The 14,833-nt window shown below is 37.7% G+C and overlaps 1 protein-coding gene across 6 annotated transcripts in view; it reads right to left on the bottom strand.

Annotated features, from left to right (window-relative positions):
• The window catches only part of itprid2 (ITPR interacting domain containing 2), a 52,968-nt gene that overhangs the window by 34,045 nt on the left and 4,090 nt on the right, over positions 1 to 14,833 (bottom strand). For 5 of the 6 annotated variants that reach the window (XM_040005844.1, XM_040005845.1, XM_040005841.1 and 2 more), the window contains exons 2-6: positions 10,730 to 10,849; positions 10,114 to 10,251; positions 9,144 to 9,189; positions 5,880 to 5,929; positions 5,585 to 5,638 (exon numbers count right to left, since the gene is read on the bottom strand). In XM_040005844.1, coding sequence (XP_039861778.1) covers positions 5,585 to 5,638; positions 5,880 to 5,929; positions 9,144 to 9,189; positions 10,114 to 10,251; positions 10,730 to 10,772 — 331 coding nt within the window. In that variant the 5' untranslated portion in view covers positions 10,773 to 10,849. Of the gene's footprint in view, positions 1 to 5,584; positions 5,639 to 5,879; positions 5,930 to 6,456; positions 8,796 to 9,143; positions 9,190 to 10,113; positions 10,252 to 10,729; positions 10,850 to 14,833 lie in introns of those variants that run through there. The other variant, XM_040005846.1, reaches the window with a different exon arrangement.

Below are 14,833 nucleotides of genomic sequence, written 5' to 3'. Positions count from 1 at the left end.
AACAGAAGATTCCCTCTCTCTGTCCCTCAGACAGAAAGACGACAACTTTAAATTTTAGGCTCTGCAAGAAGACTCTACTCTTTAACGTGACACAAAAACCTGAATAGAAAGAAAGCAGGCACTGTACATCCTGAATACAGCAACCACTACAGACAAAAGTAAAAAAACTTTTAGATAGGAGAACAAGTTTTTCTAAGACCTTTTCCAATAGGCCGTTACAACAACGTACAACAGTTATTAAGAAGGTTCAAGATGACTTTTTTAATGAGATGCACAGCTGAATGCTTGAAACTAAATAATCAAGCAACTATTAATTATAGATTAAAAAGGATAGGAACAGTGAGTGGAACTTCAGTACAGGATACTAGTTCAGTTGGTTGAACTTGCTCGCAATTAGCCTCTCCTTTACAATTCTGTCAACCATTTGCTATAAATCTCCCAGAAAATGTAAAGGCTAAGGTCTTCCTCAAGGTCTTTTTAAAATCACAGAGAAGGACAAAAAATAAAAATCTGTGACCATGTCTTAAGAAACTAACACTAGCCTTAATCTATACCTAGCTACAGCAGAGAATATCTGCCAAGTTTTTATTTCGTTCAAAATAAAAAACTGCTTTTGCCCAACTTGGTCGGAATCAAACCAGCTGTCCTAAAAACGTTGAAGTTTAATTAATGTGCCGTTTACCACGGTTTGCTTGTACTGAGCGCTGATGTAGGTAAACTTTCATTTTGTCAAGCAACTTTAAAAAAAAAAAAAAAAACGTCATCACTTGCTGCAGGTCTGACTGCTTTTTTTCCCATTTAACAAGAACTTGCTGAGACATGTCGCCGTCTGTGTGAGAGCGTCTTTCTATTCCAGCTCATTTCAGATGAACTTCTTGGAATCAACAATGTTTTTCTTCTCTAACAGACAGCTGGATTAAAGCAGCCAAACGTGACAACAGTGACATCCACACGCTAATTCACTGATTCAGTTCTATCCCATTCACCCCTTAGCACTTTAATCCCTTCCTATCCTGTCCTCCTAATGTTAAACAGCATAAGAGCCAATTAGGATCTGTCCATACCTGACATCTGGAAAATCCTCCACAGAGGACATCAGCTACTCCTGTCAAATATCACTCTCAACATAATTAAGGCACATACTGTCAGGATATAACATGAAGCAGACAGAGACACTCAGACTAAAGAATCCTAATGTCACCTCTGTATAAACACAGACAGCTTATACAAAATCAAATGGTGAACACAGGCAGGCTGAGTCCTTGATGCTCAGGAAATGTTTAGTGACGCTAAACTAAATATCCTTAGACATGAAATATTTGATGCAGGTATTTTTAGTCAAATATGCATTTCCCATTTCCCAAATGTTTTATGAATTTGGTAATTTAATCAACCAAATCCTTCAAACTCATGCTAGCGTAACATTTTGAAAGTTTCACATTTGTGAAAGTGAATAGCTGCACAAACAACTGAGATTTTACTTTTAAAGACATGAGCCAATCGGTGGGAGGAGCTTATCAGGTTGGAATGTGTCACAAAAATTATCTTTAAAGAGTTCAGACTCGACCAATCCAAAGTCAGAAAGGCTGTGTGCAAACAAAAGAAAGTGTCATTAGCCTCCACAGGAGTGGTTGACTGATAAAACTCTCTTCCTGTGCAACACAGGGCAACTTCTGAGGGTTTTCAGAGTCCAGCATCAGGAGCGTAATGAAAAAATGCCAGGCATGGCTGGCCTGAGAAAACTAAGCTGCTGCTCTACAAAAACATTGCTGCTTGATGCCTTTGACTAAAGATCACATTGGAAAGCCAGAAGGCTGCAAAAACAATGCTTTGATGAGTGAGAAGAATGAATAGACTGTTTTGGTTTAACTGAGAAGCATTATGGAGAATGTAAAGGATACATGAACTGTTATTTATATAGTGCTTTTTTACTGTGACTGAGCATGCATATTTTTACCCATTAACACACTCATACCAGCACCTTTTATCGATCACACTTGGGAGCGCTGCACAAAGCAGGGATCAAGCCACATCAGTTCTAATTAAGAGATGAGCCTGAGCCACAGCAGTCTGACACAGGAAAGGACAACACTAGATTGCAGCTACTCATTTATGAAACATGGAGGTGGTAGCATCATCGTTTCGGTCCATTTTGGTACATCTGGGCCAGAACAGTTTGTGATCTTTGAACAACAAATTCTGACTTACTCCAGTAATTGCTAAAGAAACTTTTCGAGCTTGGTCCATGACTAGAATCTCAAGACAGGATGGGTCAAGCAGCTTAATAACAATGTAAAAACAAAAGTCATCAAGGGTCCAAAAAGAATAAATATCACATTTCAAAATGACCAGGTCCTAATCCTAAGCTGACAGAAGGGTTGTCGAATAGCCTGAAGTTCAACCCCCACCCTTGATACGCTATATTAGGTCATTTTCCTCAATAAATAAAACAACCAGATTTCACTGAGTGGTACAAATTGTCCTTTTTGGACATCAGTGCTCAGAAAACTAAATTGATGGTTGTGGATTTTACAGAGAATTTTACGATTACCTGCCTTCAATGGAAAAAAGATGAGGCTACTGAGTTTGTGCAGTGATAACAAGCTGACCTTTGAGTTTCAGGTGGAAGCCATGTGTAGAAAAGCTTACCAGCACAAGTGTACTTTTATCACAAGCTTTGAGGTTTCCATGTCAGCAGCACGTTTATGAGAAGGTTTTATTGAATCTGTTCTTACATTCTCATTTATTAGCTGGCACGGGCCACTGAACCTCAACAGCAAAAACAGGCTGCAAAGTACTGTCTAATATGGAGAGACAGTCTAATGTGTAGGAAAGTAGGACATGTGTGCCTTTATGACCTTCCTCATCTGTACAAAGTTAGGACTCTGAAGAAGACCCAGTCAGTTCTGGTTGATCCTAGCCACCACTTGTCTAAGATGTTCAAATAGCTTCCATCTTGCCGGATACAGTATATCAACATGCAGGACAGACTATGCAAACTCGGTTGTTGTCTTTGTATATTTGTTGTGCGCTTTCTGCTGATACAAGGTAAAAACTTGTAGAATTAACCAATTAACACCTATTCAGCGCCAGATTCCCCCAACTGATCTCCGACACACACACACACCATACATGACATTTCAACAGAAAGTCATTACAGGCTATTGTTCAGTTGGTAACATATACACTCTGCCGTCCTTACAAGATCACAAATATGATGAACACGCACACTCAGTCGTGCGTGCAGCGTGTTCCCACACCTCTGCCACTGTTGACTTTTCCTTCAAGAAGAAACAAGACTGGAATGAAGATGAGGTATCACAAGATACTCTGTTGATTTAAGCACTGTTTTGTCAGACCTTCATCCTTCATTTAAAACACATGATCAAAAGACACGTGGGTCAAAATAAATAGTTTTATCTATATTCATTATTCTGACATAAAAGAAATGTCAAAAAGTCAACTGCCTTTCTCTTCTATGGGACTCTTTAGGAAGCTCTATGGGATATGCAGTCCTGTGAAAATCAAAGTTTTCCCAGGACTATACAGTCCTGTAAAAACACCAAATTACACTCAATGATTAAATAAATTGCTGTGGAAATTTTTTTGGCTGACTCTTCTTCACTGCATTGCTTCGATTAATTGATGTTTGTTGGCATTTCATTTGATTTTGACTGGGCCACTGCAAGACTAGATTTCCTGCTGTGCTTTAGCTTTTCACGCTTTAGCCGTCTCACATTTGACTCTTTAATCCTTTGGTATACAAAGGAGTACAGTTGACTCAATGACTGCAACATGCCCAGATTCTTTGGTTGAAAGTCCAAATCATCACATTTCCACCACCATGCTTGACAGTTAGTATGATATGTTGTGTTTGGTTTACATTTAACATTATAGCCATACATTTCCACTTTGGTCTCGTCTGTCCAAAGGACATTGTTCCAGAAGTCTTGTAGTTTGTTAAGATTTCCAAACCTAAATTGTGCTGCCATGTTCTTTTAAAGAGAAGAGGCCAAGCCAACTTGCTCCTTCTTAGAAATTTCACAGTCATGATGTCAATTAAGATTTAACATGCCAATAGGTTGCAACACTCTGCTAACACAACCTCTGAATAACTTCTGCTTTTACAGAGGTGCTCACATTTGCTGATGATCAACTAATCGAATGTATCTGAGTAGCAGCACCTGGCTCCTACTTACCTCTTATTTCCTATAGAAGCATAATGGTGCACTTAGTTTTTCCAGAAAGTTTTTTTTTTTCAGTTCTCTACAATGCGCTTTGTAATAGTTTGCTGATCGTTATAGGTCATCGTTTATCCTTCTAAAAGTTGGTTTTGGACTACTGAAGTTTGTATCCAAATTTCTCTCATGACCAAGCACAAAATAACTCATACTATGTTGATGACACTACACTTTACCTCCATTTAGTTTCCTTACACAGACTTTCCACTGACAGATCCGTAATGGGAAAAAAACCAAACCTCCCACACACTCTAGATAAAACCCTCAATGGACAAAGACAGTGTCTATGTATTTGTGGCTTGTACACTACACAATGCAACACATTACATGATGACTGCATGACCCAAAAATTGATTCCATTGAACTAACTGAAAGTGTTGGGATAACTAGAGGGTGTTCAAAATATCAACTATTCACTTCTCAGCTCAGTAGTGATTTAGGAGCGAGATGCAACAAATCTGTTCCTGACTACAACTCATCCAAATCTAAATAACCTGGTGTCTGCTGCCTCTGTGTATCGAGTCACAGAAAACTGAGAACTAAATCCAGTTCATAAAGCCTCTAAAGACAACTATGTCATACAGCAAAGTACTACAATTCAGAAGCTTTGTTTTTAGGCTTTGGTATCATAGATTTGAGATGCTTTTGCCTGTCCAAATAATAGTAAACATTAATTTTAATCTTCAGACCAGAGCAACCCTTAGTGGTAATATGAGTAATTCAAGTCAGGATTACGCAATTTCCTAATCAGCAGTAATCCAAGCCAGGGAATCTGGAAGCATATATCGATTTTTCCTGAAGTGACAACCTGATAACTTCACGTAACATTTTATAAAAGCTTTTGTAATGTTTTTTTTCACAGACGTCAAAAATCAACTACAGATGTGGTTAGAACAGAATCCAGTTTCCATCAGGTCAGATTCAAGAACTACAGGGAGATAACAGGAAAAAAAAAAAAAAAAACAACAACTTTATTTAAACACTCCAGGAAACCAGAAGGATTTTTTCCTGGACCCTTGGCAGGCTATTATCATATTATTGAACAGTAACTATGACCATTAGGATTCTGTTTGCATTAGAATTATACAAGATAAATATATTCCTGGCAACAGAAGTTTGACATTAGTCCTGATTAGTTTTCTTAACTTATGGACCATTAAGGTTTTGCGTTGGGGGCAGCTCTGCTATTGTCAGCTTTCAAACTCGGGCGGAGAACACGTTACCAAAATGTCAGTGTTTCTATTTTTAATATGCCATTTAAATCAGGATTCAATTACACAATTAGCAGAAAATGGAGGGAAACCATTAACAATGAGAAGAAATTGTAAATCTTGCAAACTGACCTTCAGCCCCCAGTGAAAGGTCATCTTCAAAGCTGCAGCCGTTCTTCAGAGGCCCTGTTCTCACACACACACACACACACACACACACACACACACACACACACACACACACACACACGGCGTGAAATGCCGTCAGTGACAACAGTGCTAAACTAAAACAAATTCAGATTTGATAGTTGTAATGACGCGGCAAATATATTCTGATGCAATAAAGTCTAGAGAGTAGAAGAGCTGTCGCCATCACAAGTTTGACGTTCTCACTGTGCTGCACATAAACAACAAAAATATGGATTACCTCTGCTTGGAGAAGCACTCTGGTCATCTAGAGAGGCTCCAAGGGGAGTTCTGGAAAACAGAGAGATGATGAGTGAAATAAACTGAACACGCACACAAAATCCAACATCAGCCACCAGTTAGGTGTGCTGCGATTAACATGCACTAAAAAGGAAATAAGAAAGTAGCATGATGTATCGATCCACATGCTCTCTCTCTATTGGTAGTCTGTGTGTAGATCTGTACTGTGTGGCTGAAGCCACCTACCCTTAAACTACATCGTAGTTAATTCAAGACAAATCCAAGGTTAAATACCCATCTCACAAATATCCTAGATAACTGATAATAATGCTGTATGGCTTTGTATAGCAAGATATTTCCTAACTTGAGCGAGCGAACTGGCTGCTTGTCTGAGGCTGAGTGCCAACTTTAATATCTCTCAAGTCAGTAGTCTGGGTAACCCAGACTAACTGGCAGTCAAATAAAGGCCAATATTCCCAGTCTAAGTCAGGTCAAGATACTTATTCTGGTCAATCACATCCTATACCAATTATTCTAGGTTAAATTCTGGTTTTAGAAGCTTTCGCGGTTGTACTGACCAGACTAGTTGCTCCAGGCTAACTGGCTGACAGATTAGGCTAGTTGACAGTAGTATTGAGGTAGCGGGTCTGAGCTGCTGTCTGCAGCAGGATGCTGGAGAGACTGTGCTGTTACACAACCTGCAGCTTTTATCAATGGCACAAGTTCATGGCACCAAATAAAACACACACACACACACACGGACAGTTGTGTAATAGTGCGCAGTCGCAGTGTTTACTATTCCTCCCACTTGCCAAAATCAGCCATGTTGGCCCCAAGTCCCTACCCTGCGACTGTAGCTATAGTAACCTGCTTGCCATGTTACCACGGTGCCGTGTCATGCTGTAGATGTTTCTGAGTGACAGCGGTTAAAACTGTGCTTGTGTGATAACAATGTTGACTCAGCAGGAGGAACCCCTCCTCTGTTTGCTCTTTCTTTTTCTGCTTTTCTTTCCGTCTTCTGTCAGCTTCTTCCTGCATCTTTCTCTCCTTACTCCACTTCAGCCGCTCTGTGCACCCTATCTCTGGGCGTGGGTCTGCTGTCTTTGTCTGTGTTTGTTCCCTGTGGTTCTGTGTGTTCTATGTCTAGGCGTTGGCTGCGCTTCGGCGCTACGTCAGCAGCTGATAAAAACACCTTTAAACACACACCTCTAGACATCAGGAAACCATATCAATAACCCACCAAGCGACAAAACCAGTTAGCAAGCGTTTAACTCCTGAGTCAGGCTGTAAAAGACCATAGCTCCAGCTGTTCATATTTACATTAATGACCATGTTAATCTTTCTGTACCCTCACACTGATTGTCTTATCTTTTTGATTGTAGTTAATTATTTCAGCAAAGCTTTTATCTCAAGCATCTTAGATGAATGTTCCAACTTTATTAAAGTGCTCAAATGCCCATTTCCCAATCTTTGATTCTAAAATAATATTAAGACATATTTGTGTTCTTTAATATAGTGACAAAAACTAGGGTGATTCCCATTCCCATTTAAATAATCCCATAATCAAACAACCCTCGGCACTCATTAACTTAATTTTACTGTAATGCATGTTCTAATTAAATTCAGTAATTATCAGTCATATTTTGACTTGCATTCAAATTCATAATTCATGTATTTTTACTGTAAGTACAGGCATGAAAAAGCTTTGTGAACTATCCAGAACTTGCAGAAGTTAACAGCATGTCATGTCCGAGCCGTCAGCATCCCATATGTGGGTCTTTTTACCTGGCTAAATCACCATGGGAACTTGGTGAGCACACAATCTGTTTGGGGATTGTTTTAGTTACAATATCCTTTAAGTGCAATACAAATGCTGTGCTGAAGGAAAACATTTTATATGTGGTCAAATGTAGCCCAGCTGTATATTTAGAGCAGCACAAACTGCATCGTCACTGGAATTTTCTTGCATTCAGATTGTTATGTTTGGTGCTAATCAGCTGCCAGGTATCTTATACAGATTGTGATAAGAACATACAGAAAAATATCTATTCAGTCAGTAAATTAATCTCACTTTCATTGGGCAACAAACCAAAAGTGATTTCCACGTCTCTGTTACTGTTTAAACATCCTTTAATTCTGAATAACCTTTAATGTGCCTGCAGTTTAAAGTTTCAGCGCTCAGATACGCAGAATCAATCCCCCTTTCAAGTAAGTGTGCAAACACACTCAAGCAGATAGCCTGGGTTAACAAAGAAAGTTGATAACCACCATCTTACTCGTAATCGCCAACTGAGGTTTTAGGTTTTGTCAAGACAGCTAATGCAAAGAAAGCCCGGCTAATGTTGAACTTTCTTCATAGCATGCCCCTCAAAACTAGATTAGCACAGATGCACAGTTACTTTTAACCAGTCGAAGTGTCTGTACAGGTGAAGTTGTTTGTAGGAAAAATTAACAATGATAACGGCAATAAAACACAATCCACTTTATATATAATGGAAACATTTCCAATAATTTTTCCTGCAATGCCCCACTTCATTAGCAGAAGAAAAAGCCCATAATTTTAATAAATCATTAACAATAAAAAAAAAAAAATACAAGTGCAATTTTAGTCAAACAAAGCTTGGAACAAAAATATCCACAAACTCTTGTTTATTTTCCCTAAAAATAAGAAAGAAAATGCTGTTTTTCTAAGCCTTTCAGCTTCAGGAAGTTACAGCACACAGTTCGGTTAGCTGACCACAGCATGAGCCAAAATGACCAAAAACTGCAAAGCACTCTGTTCTCCAATGTCTGCCTTTTCTCTTGTTTTGTATATATTCCTTTTGATTGCATCCATTTCTTTTATTTGTTATTTATTCCTGCTCTCTTGCCATTTATATTTTATTCCTGCACAGTTGAAGGAATTAAATTTCTTTGTAAATGTGCAATGACAATAAGGGGCTTTTCTACTCTATTCTATTCTATTCTATAGTGTATGTCCAAGGGACTCAAAGTGTTTTTCTAAAAAGAACTCACTACAACAAAAACAGAGAAGAGCACATTTTGGTCATTATGAACAAAAATGTGAATAACATAATAAAGGACCTGTGGGATATGATACAAAGAAAACCTATTTTTTAAACTTCTTACATGCTTAAAAACATTCATTTTAAACTGGCATCATTAAATTATTGGACTGAATCATCTAGCATGTGTGCACTGCTTTAGCACATGAAACATTTACTGAAAACAGGATATTTAATCAGGTGGTGAATGAATACTGTACCTGCAGTCATTCAGCCAGCTGGCGATCTTGTTGTTAGGAACTTGTCCTAGTAGAAAGAAACGAGTATGTTAAAGCAATAAAACAGCACGTGCTGTACTGTGCAGTGATTACAACATGCTATAAAACTATTATAGTGGTGCCAGACATCAGGATATGTCAACATTACAGTAATTTGGTCTGCAGTTTGTGTTTCCACTGTTTTAGATGTAAGTGGTCCACATCCAACTTTTCTTCACAATGCTCCGACCACAAATAATGATTCATTTTATGGTTTCCCTAACTTTACATTTTACATGTATAATGATTAAATGTCACATTATTTTAAATGTGGGCAAAAGTGCATAAAAAGTAATCCCTGTGGCCCAAAACTTTGGTGCTTTACACTCTAAATAATATGTTTTGCTGTGTTTGTTTTTTTGCAATAAGAAGGCAATCAGGCTTTTTTATATGCCTGTAAAGTGATTTGATGGTTACACTTATTAGGGCTACAAACCAAAACCTGTGAAACACAACACACACCCGACAATACTTACTGAATGAGAATTCATTTCACTTTGATCTTCTGACAAATTAAAGTGATCTCCACGTCTCCTTTAGACTGTAGGACAGTAACGTGTTTAAATGTATCCAGTTAAAAGCTGCAAAAAGACCTTGAATCCAACAGAAATCTATGGATAGAAGTCTTTGGGAAAAGTCTTTGGCTTTCTATCCTGACCTCTGCAGACGTTATTCCTGCTTTTTTCCGGCTCAGTCACATTTTGTGTCATCTCGAATAAGAATTTGGGTTTAATCTGTAACTCTTAGTCACACCATGTTTTAGAACAGAGGCTTATCTATAACCTTTTCTATTTCAAAGGTTCATAAACAAATAAAAGCATATCATTAAGTCAGCAAATGTAAAACCTTGGATACACGGGTATTTTAGGTAAAGTATTTAGCAGCAGAGGCTAAACAGTTAAGTTCAACTAACCCTGTGCTGTGGGTCCCTGTGTGTTCCCATTACTCTGGCTCTGCTGGGGCTCCTGGGGACCAAAGAGGTGTTCTGAGTTCGAATCTTGCCAGACGGATTCTCTGGTTTTGGCCCAGGCCTGACGCCTTGATGTGGAATCTACGGATCAATCAAGCATACCGTCGGTCAACATGATGGCTATTAAAAGGTTGTTAAACCAGAATTACTCACAAATGTGCGTGAACGGTTCTATAACTATATTTCAAATTGTCAACAGTACCACATTTGTAAGAGTGTAACGGAGTCTCTGAATGCAAAGTAAGACTTGCAAATGTGTCCAGTAATCTGAAAATCTGCTTTCAAAATCAGTGTGTGTTATCAGATGACATATTTGTAAATATGTCTAGATTTTCAGCACACTTTTTATCCATTTATTTTAGCATTTTGTTCAACTACTAAGTGATCCCCTTAACTAATTAGTTCAAATGTTTATTTATTTTGGAGGTAAGACATTAAATTTTTTATTCACCTCTTCTAACCAATTTGAAATGATTCATTATTATTGCTTGTTATTTCAAGCATTTAATTGATAGTCCAGTATTTCAGCTGCTTTCCCCATTATTACAAGGTGACGCACCTAGACCAGTACTGACTTCCATTGCCAGAGCTCCACTCTCCATTTCTCTGGTTGGTTTGATGCGGTCAGTCAAAGAAGACTGACGACTCTACAGCAACATCAGCAAAAGACAACATACACCTGCAAACACAGAAGAACGCTTTTATATTTAATAATTCATTTAATATGCGCTTAAAACATGAATACGAATCGTTGAAAACAAAGCAACTATATAAAGACAAGATGAATGATGTTAGTAAATATATTAATGTATTTAACTGTTAGTTACTAATAATCACTTGCAAAACAGAAGCAATACAAAATATAATACATGGAAAGTAATACAATAGAGAATATCAGTTATAGCAGATTCTGTGCTGTATTAGTAGGCTCTAGCTGAAACATGCAACCGAAAAACATACAGTGCACAAGAGAGTAGATAAAGGATCTGAATCACTAGTACAACTATCACTTTTGGACAGTAAAAAGAACGTGTACACACAGATACTAATCCTGATTTAGTGTCAATAGGAAACAAGGGACAAGTCTCAGCAAACATCTACAACTATAAAACTAAATGGCATCATTACATCACAAAATTTGTTGTAAACTCCTAGCACGTAGCAAACAACGGTGTAGTTTAACAACAATTCTTACCTTTACTGGTTACATTTGGTCTTTGTGACTCAAATGTTAAAACTCTTATGCAAACACAAGTGACTTTGCATCTTTACTTTAATGTGCTTCCTGATAATTACTATTTGTGCAGTAAAGACCAGTTCTGGAGGAGGAAAGTAGAGGGAAGCTGCTTTGTAGTTAGATGAGAAGAAGAGAAGTGGCCTTTATGATTGATGAACAAGTTATCCACACTGAGACCAGCTGAGCTCACACACACACACACACACGTCTAAGCAGCAGAAATGCAGTGCTGACGCAGTGCAATAGTGCACTTTTTTTTTTTTTATTCCAAGAGAGAAAATATAATATTCACAGTTAGCTTAATTGGTTGAAACTGAGTTTTCAGGGTATTAACTTTTGGTTAAGAAAGAAAAAATGAGAGGTTAAAGCTGTCATCATGATATTTAGGGCCCATGCAAAAATCTACTGTCAGGGTTCACCAAAGAAGTGTAGTGTCAGTTCTGCTGATACAGGGCAAACTAATGTGATGATTCATCTGCAAAAATGTACCCAGAGGTGTAAAAAGTTCTTTGGGTGATCTACTGACTCTCTTTCAAAAATGATGAGGGACTGAGGGATTGAGTTATTTCCTAACAAAAATGACACAGTATGAAGAGAAATGAGAGGACACTGAAAAAGAATCAATATGATTTTCTATAAGGGAAATTGCAGGGACAGGGATTGCAGGAAATGGTGAGGACTGAGATTCCATCAGAGCACAGAATTTACCCAGAGCAGCTCCTCTGCACTTAACAGCCAACGCATACAAAGTGTAGAAGAACACCAGACGTTATTTGCCATGGGAGCCCAAGTCGTTTGTCTGTTAATCAAGGTAAGTTACTGCGCCAGGATGTGTAAATGGGTGCATCAGTCTGTTTTTTCCTGCAAGCAGTGTGAGGCTGCTTGTATTTATTAAAGTCTGACACACAAACACAATCAAATTAACAGCTGCATTTTGACAGACATTTGAATATGGTATATATGGCTCTGATATAGAGTACACACACAAGAACACACACAAAAAAAAACAACCTAAGCTAAAAATCTACATGAAAATCACTCTGTGTGCACACTGCTGAGAAAAATAAATAAATAAAACCAAAACAGATTAATTATGTACCGACCTCCCTGCCAAAAGGTGACTAAAAACTTAACATTCTACTTCTAAGTAAGTAAGTAAAGTTTATTTATATAGCACCTTTCACAGACATGTGTCACAAAGTACTTTACAAGGTAAAAACACAATACAGTCATAAATACGTCATAAAAACTCTGGTCTAATTAAAAGCTTTTTGAAATAAAAATGTCTTTAGCTGCTTTTTGAAGGTCTCCACTCAGTCTACTAACCCCTACTTCTGCTCAGTTTCACAAGTACTAGTGTTACTAAAGAGCAGAAAGGGGCTTAGGGAAGAGATATAAGACGTAAGGTCACAGCTTTGAGCCATCCACCTTCTACAGTTTCCCACTCGGTTGCAAATAAATGAAGAGTTCAACTGGCACAAACCCCTCAACCAACTACTTTTCGGTAGTAAAACAGACATTGCACCTCATTGTTGAATCCAAAAAAAAAAAAAAAAAAGCCAAAAGGAGGGTTTTCCTATTAAGTATTAGTAAATCTGTCCTGTTATTTAAGCATTTGACCTCATTACATGTGTATTTGTAGGATTTTCCTTTTCAGAGCTCATAAACACCCTGACAGACAATCAAAACCTTTTTAAAGTGAGTCAATGGATTTGCACGTTTAAGAGTTTTAGTCCAATTACAGAAATGAGCACAAGTGAAGATATGCAGCTGTGCAACAACACAAATGATTTTCATTGAGTTTATAGATCTGAGAAGAAAACAATTTAAAAAATAAAATCTGTTAAAATGCTGCAGTTACTGGGACCCAACAATCAAAAGCATCTTAGATTAATATATGAATTTCCTAATGTATAATACTGACTTTGATAAACACCTAGCATTACATGGCATACAAAAAAAGAAAAAACAACAATGTGCACATGACACAGTTACTGTTCTACCTCAATACACGGCAGATTGGTATCTGATGGCAAATAATGTTTTGTGTTTTGTGCATACCGTACAGGTCAACTGTAACACAGATTTCAGGTTTGCAAAAAAGACAGCTGCGGGAATCCTGCCGCCACACCAGCTGTCACATGACTTTAACTCTGTGAAAAGTTGCAGAATTCAAAATTCACCAGAGAATATGTAAGGAAGACAAAAAGCATCAACATTATGAGCGAGCAGGCAACTATCCTGCAGGAAAGCATTAAAAAGAGGGAGGCAAGACATCCCGAGAGAAGAGAGCTGTAAGCAGTTAGTAAGAACTGATGAAGATGATCGGACTGGTGACTATAAAAGTTTTTAAGCTCAGTTAAATAAATTCAACTTGCCAATGTGGTGAAATAGCCTTAGAAACAATTACAAATCCAAAAGTACATGTGACTGCGCACACTCAAACACTTCTTAAACAAATAGGAATCAAACCCAAACAGAGAGTCAAAACGGATGTTGTAAAATTCTCTTTGAGTTGATTAGATCATTATCAAGCAAAATGAACACACACCGATTGTTTCTGTACTCTATGGTGCCACTTAAAAGTCACACAATAATTTGATTAAGAAGTAGACTGAATGCAGGAGTCGCTCTGGAGTTGATGTTTTGTCTACTAAAAATATATGGATGTGTGTATAGGTGGACCCGGGCCTTTCATTTTCCATTCCACGTTAGAGCAGAATCCAAAGCATGAAAATAAAACTATGCAAATTTAACTTTTCTGTGTGACACTTTGTTTTCACTTTTTGCAGCTACCTAACTATTAATATTAAAATGACCCTATAACATTTCAGCTTTTAGCCATTTCTACATGAAGGAATGGGTGAAAAACGTGACTTGCACAGCAGAATATTACATTTCTTAAAACGCTGTTTTAAAAGCTTCCAGACAATAAAGAACTAAACACATTAAAACTCTGGGTGCCAATTTAGTTGTGTTGTAAATCTTAAGGTCTTCACTAAGTGCTTTATTTGTTAGCTAGCCTACTTAGCAAAACAGCTATAACACCCAGAATGCTAACAGGCAGGTGTGCAGTTTGCTAGCAATGTGGTTAATCATCAACATAGGCAAGTTAATGAACAGCTACCTCTACATTTCACAGTAAATAATACAGCTTCAAAAGGAATTTACTGACTTTCAGAATGTAACTGCATGGTATATGTATCCTGCTGCGCAGCTATTCATTTTTTATTCCAAATACTGACCTGACTTTACTTACAAGAGCCGAGTATTCACAATTTTAACACCTAGGACTAAATTTCTAACAGTTCTTGTGCTGAGTCACTTTTACTGATAAAGTCCACTGTGTAAAAAGTTACCCACTAAAAACTAAAGCTCTGAGCTAAAAGTCAAATAGTGCTCATGGAGTTACTGAAGGGAGGAGGA

Source organism: Simochromis diagramma, unplaced genomic scaffold (assembly GCF_900408965.1).
Source record: "Simochromis diagramma unplaced genomic scaffold, fSimDia1.1 OVJJ01000501.1, whole genome shotgun sequence".
NCBI classification, from domain to species: domain Eukaryota; kingdom Metazoa; phylum Chordata; class Actinopteri; order Cichliformes; family Cichlidae; genus Simochromis; species Simochromis diagramma.
This window is presented reverse-complemented; position numbering and strand designations above follow the sequence as displayed.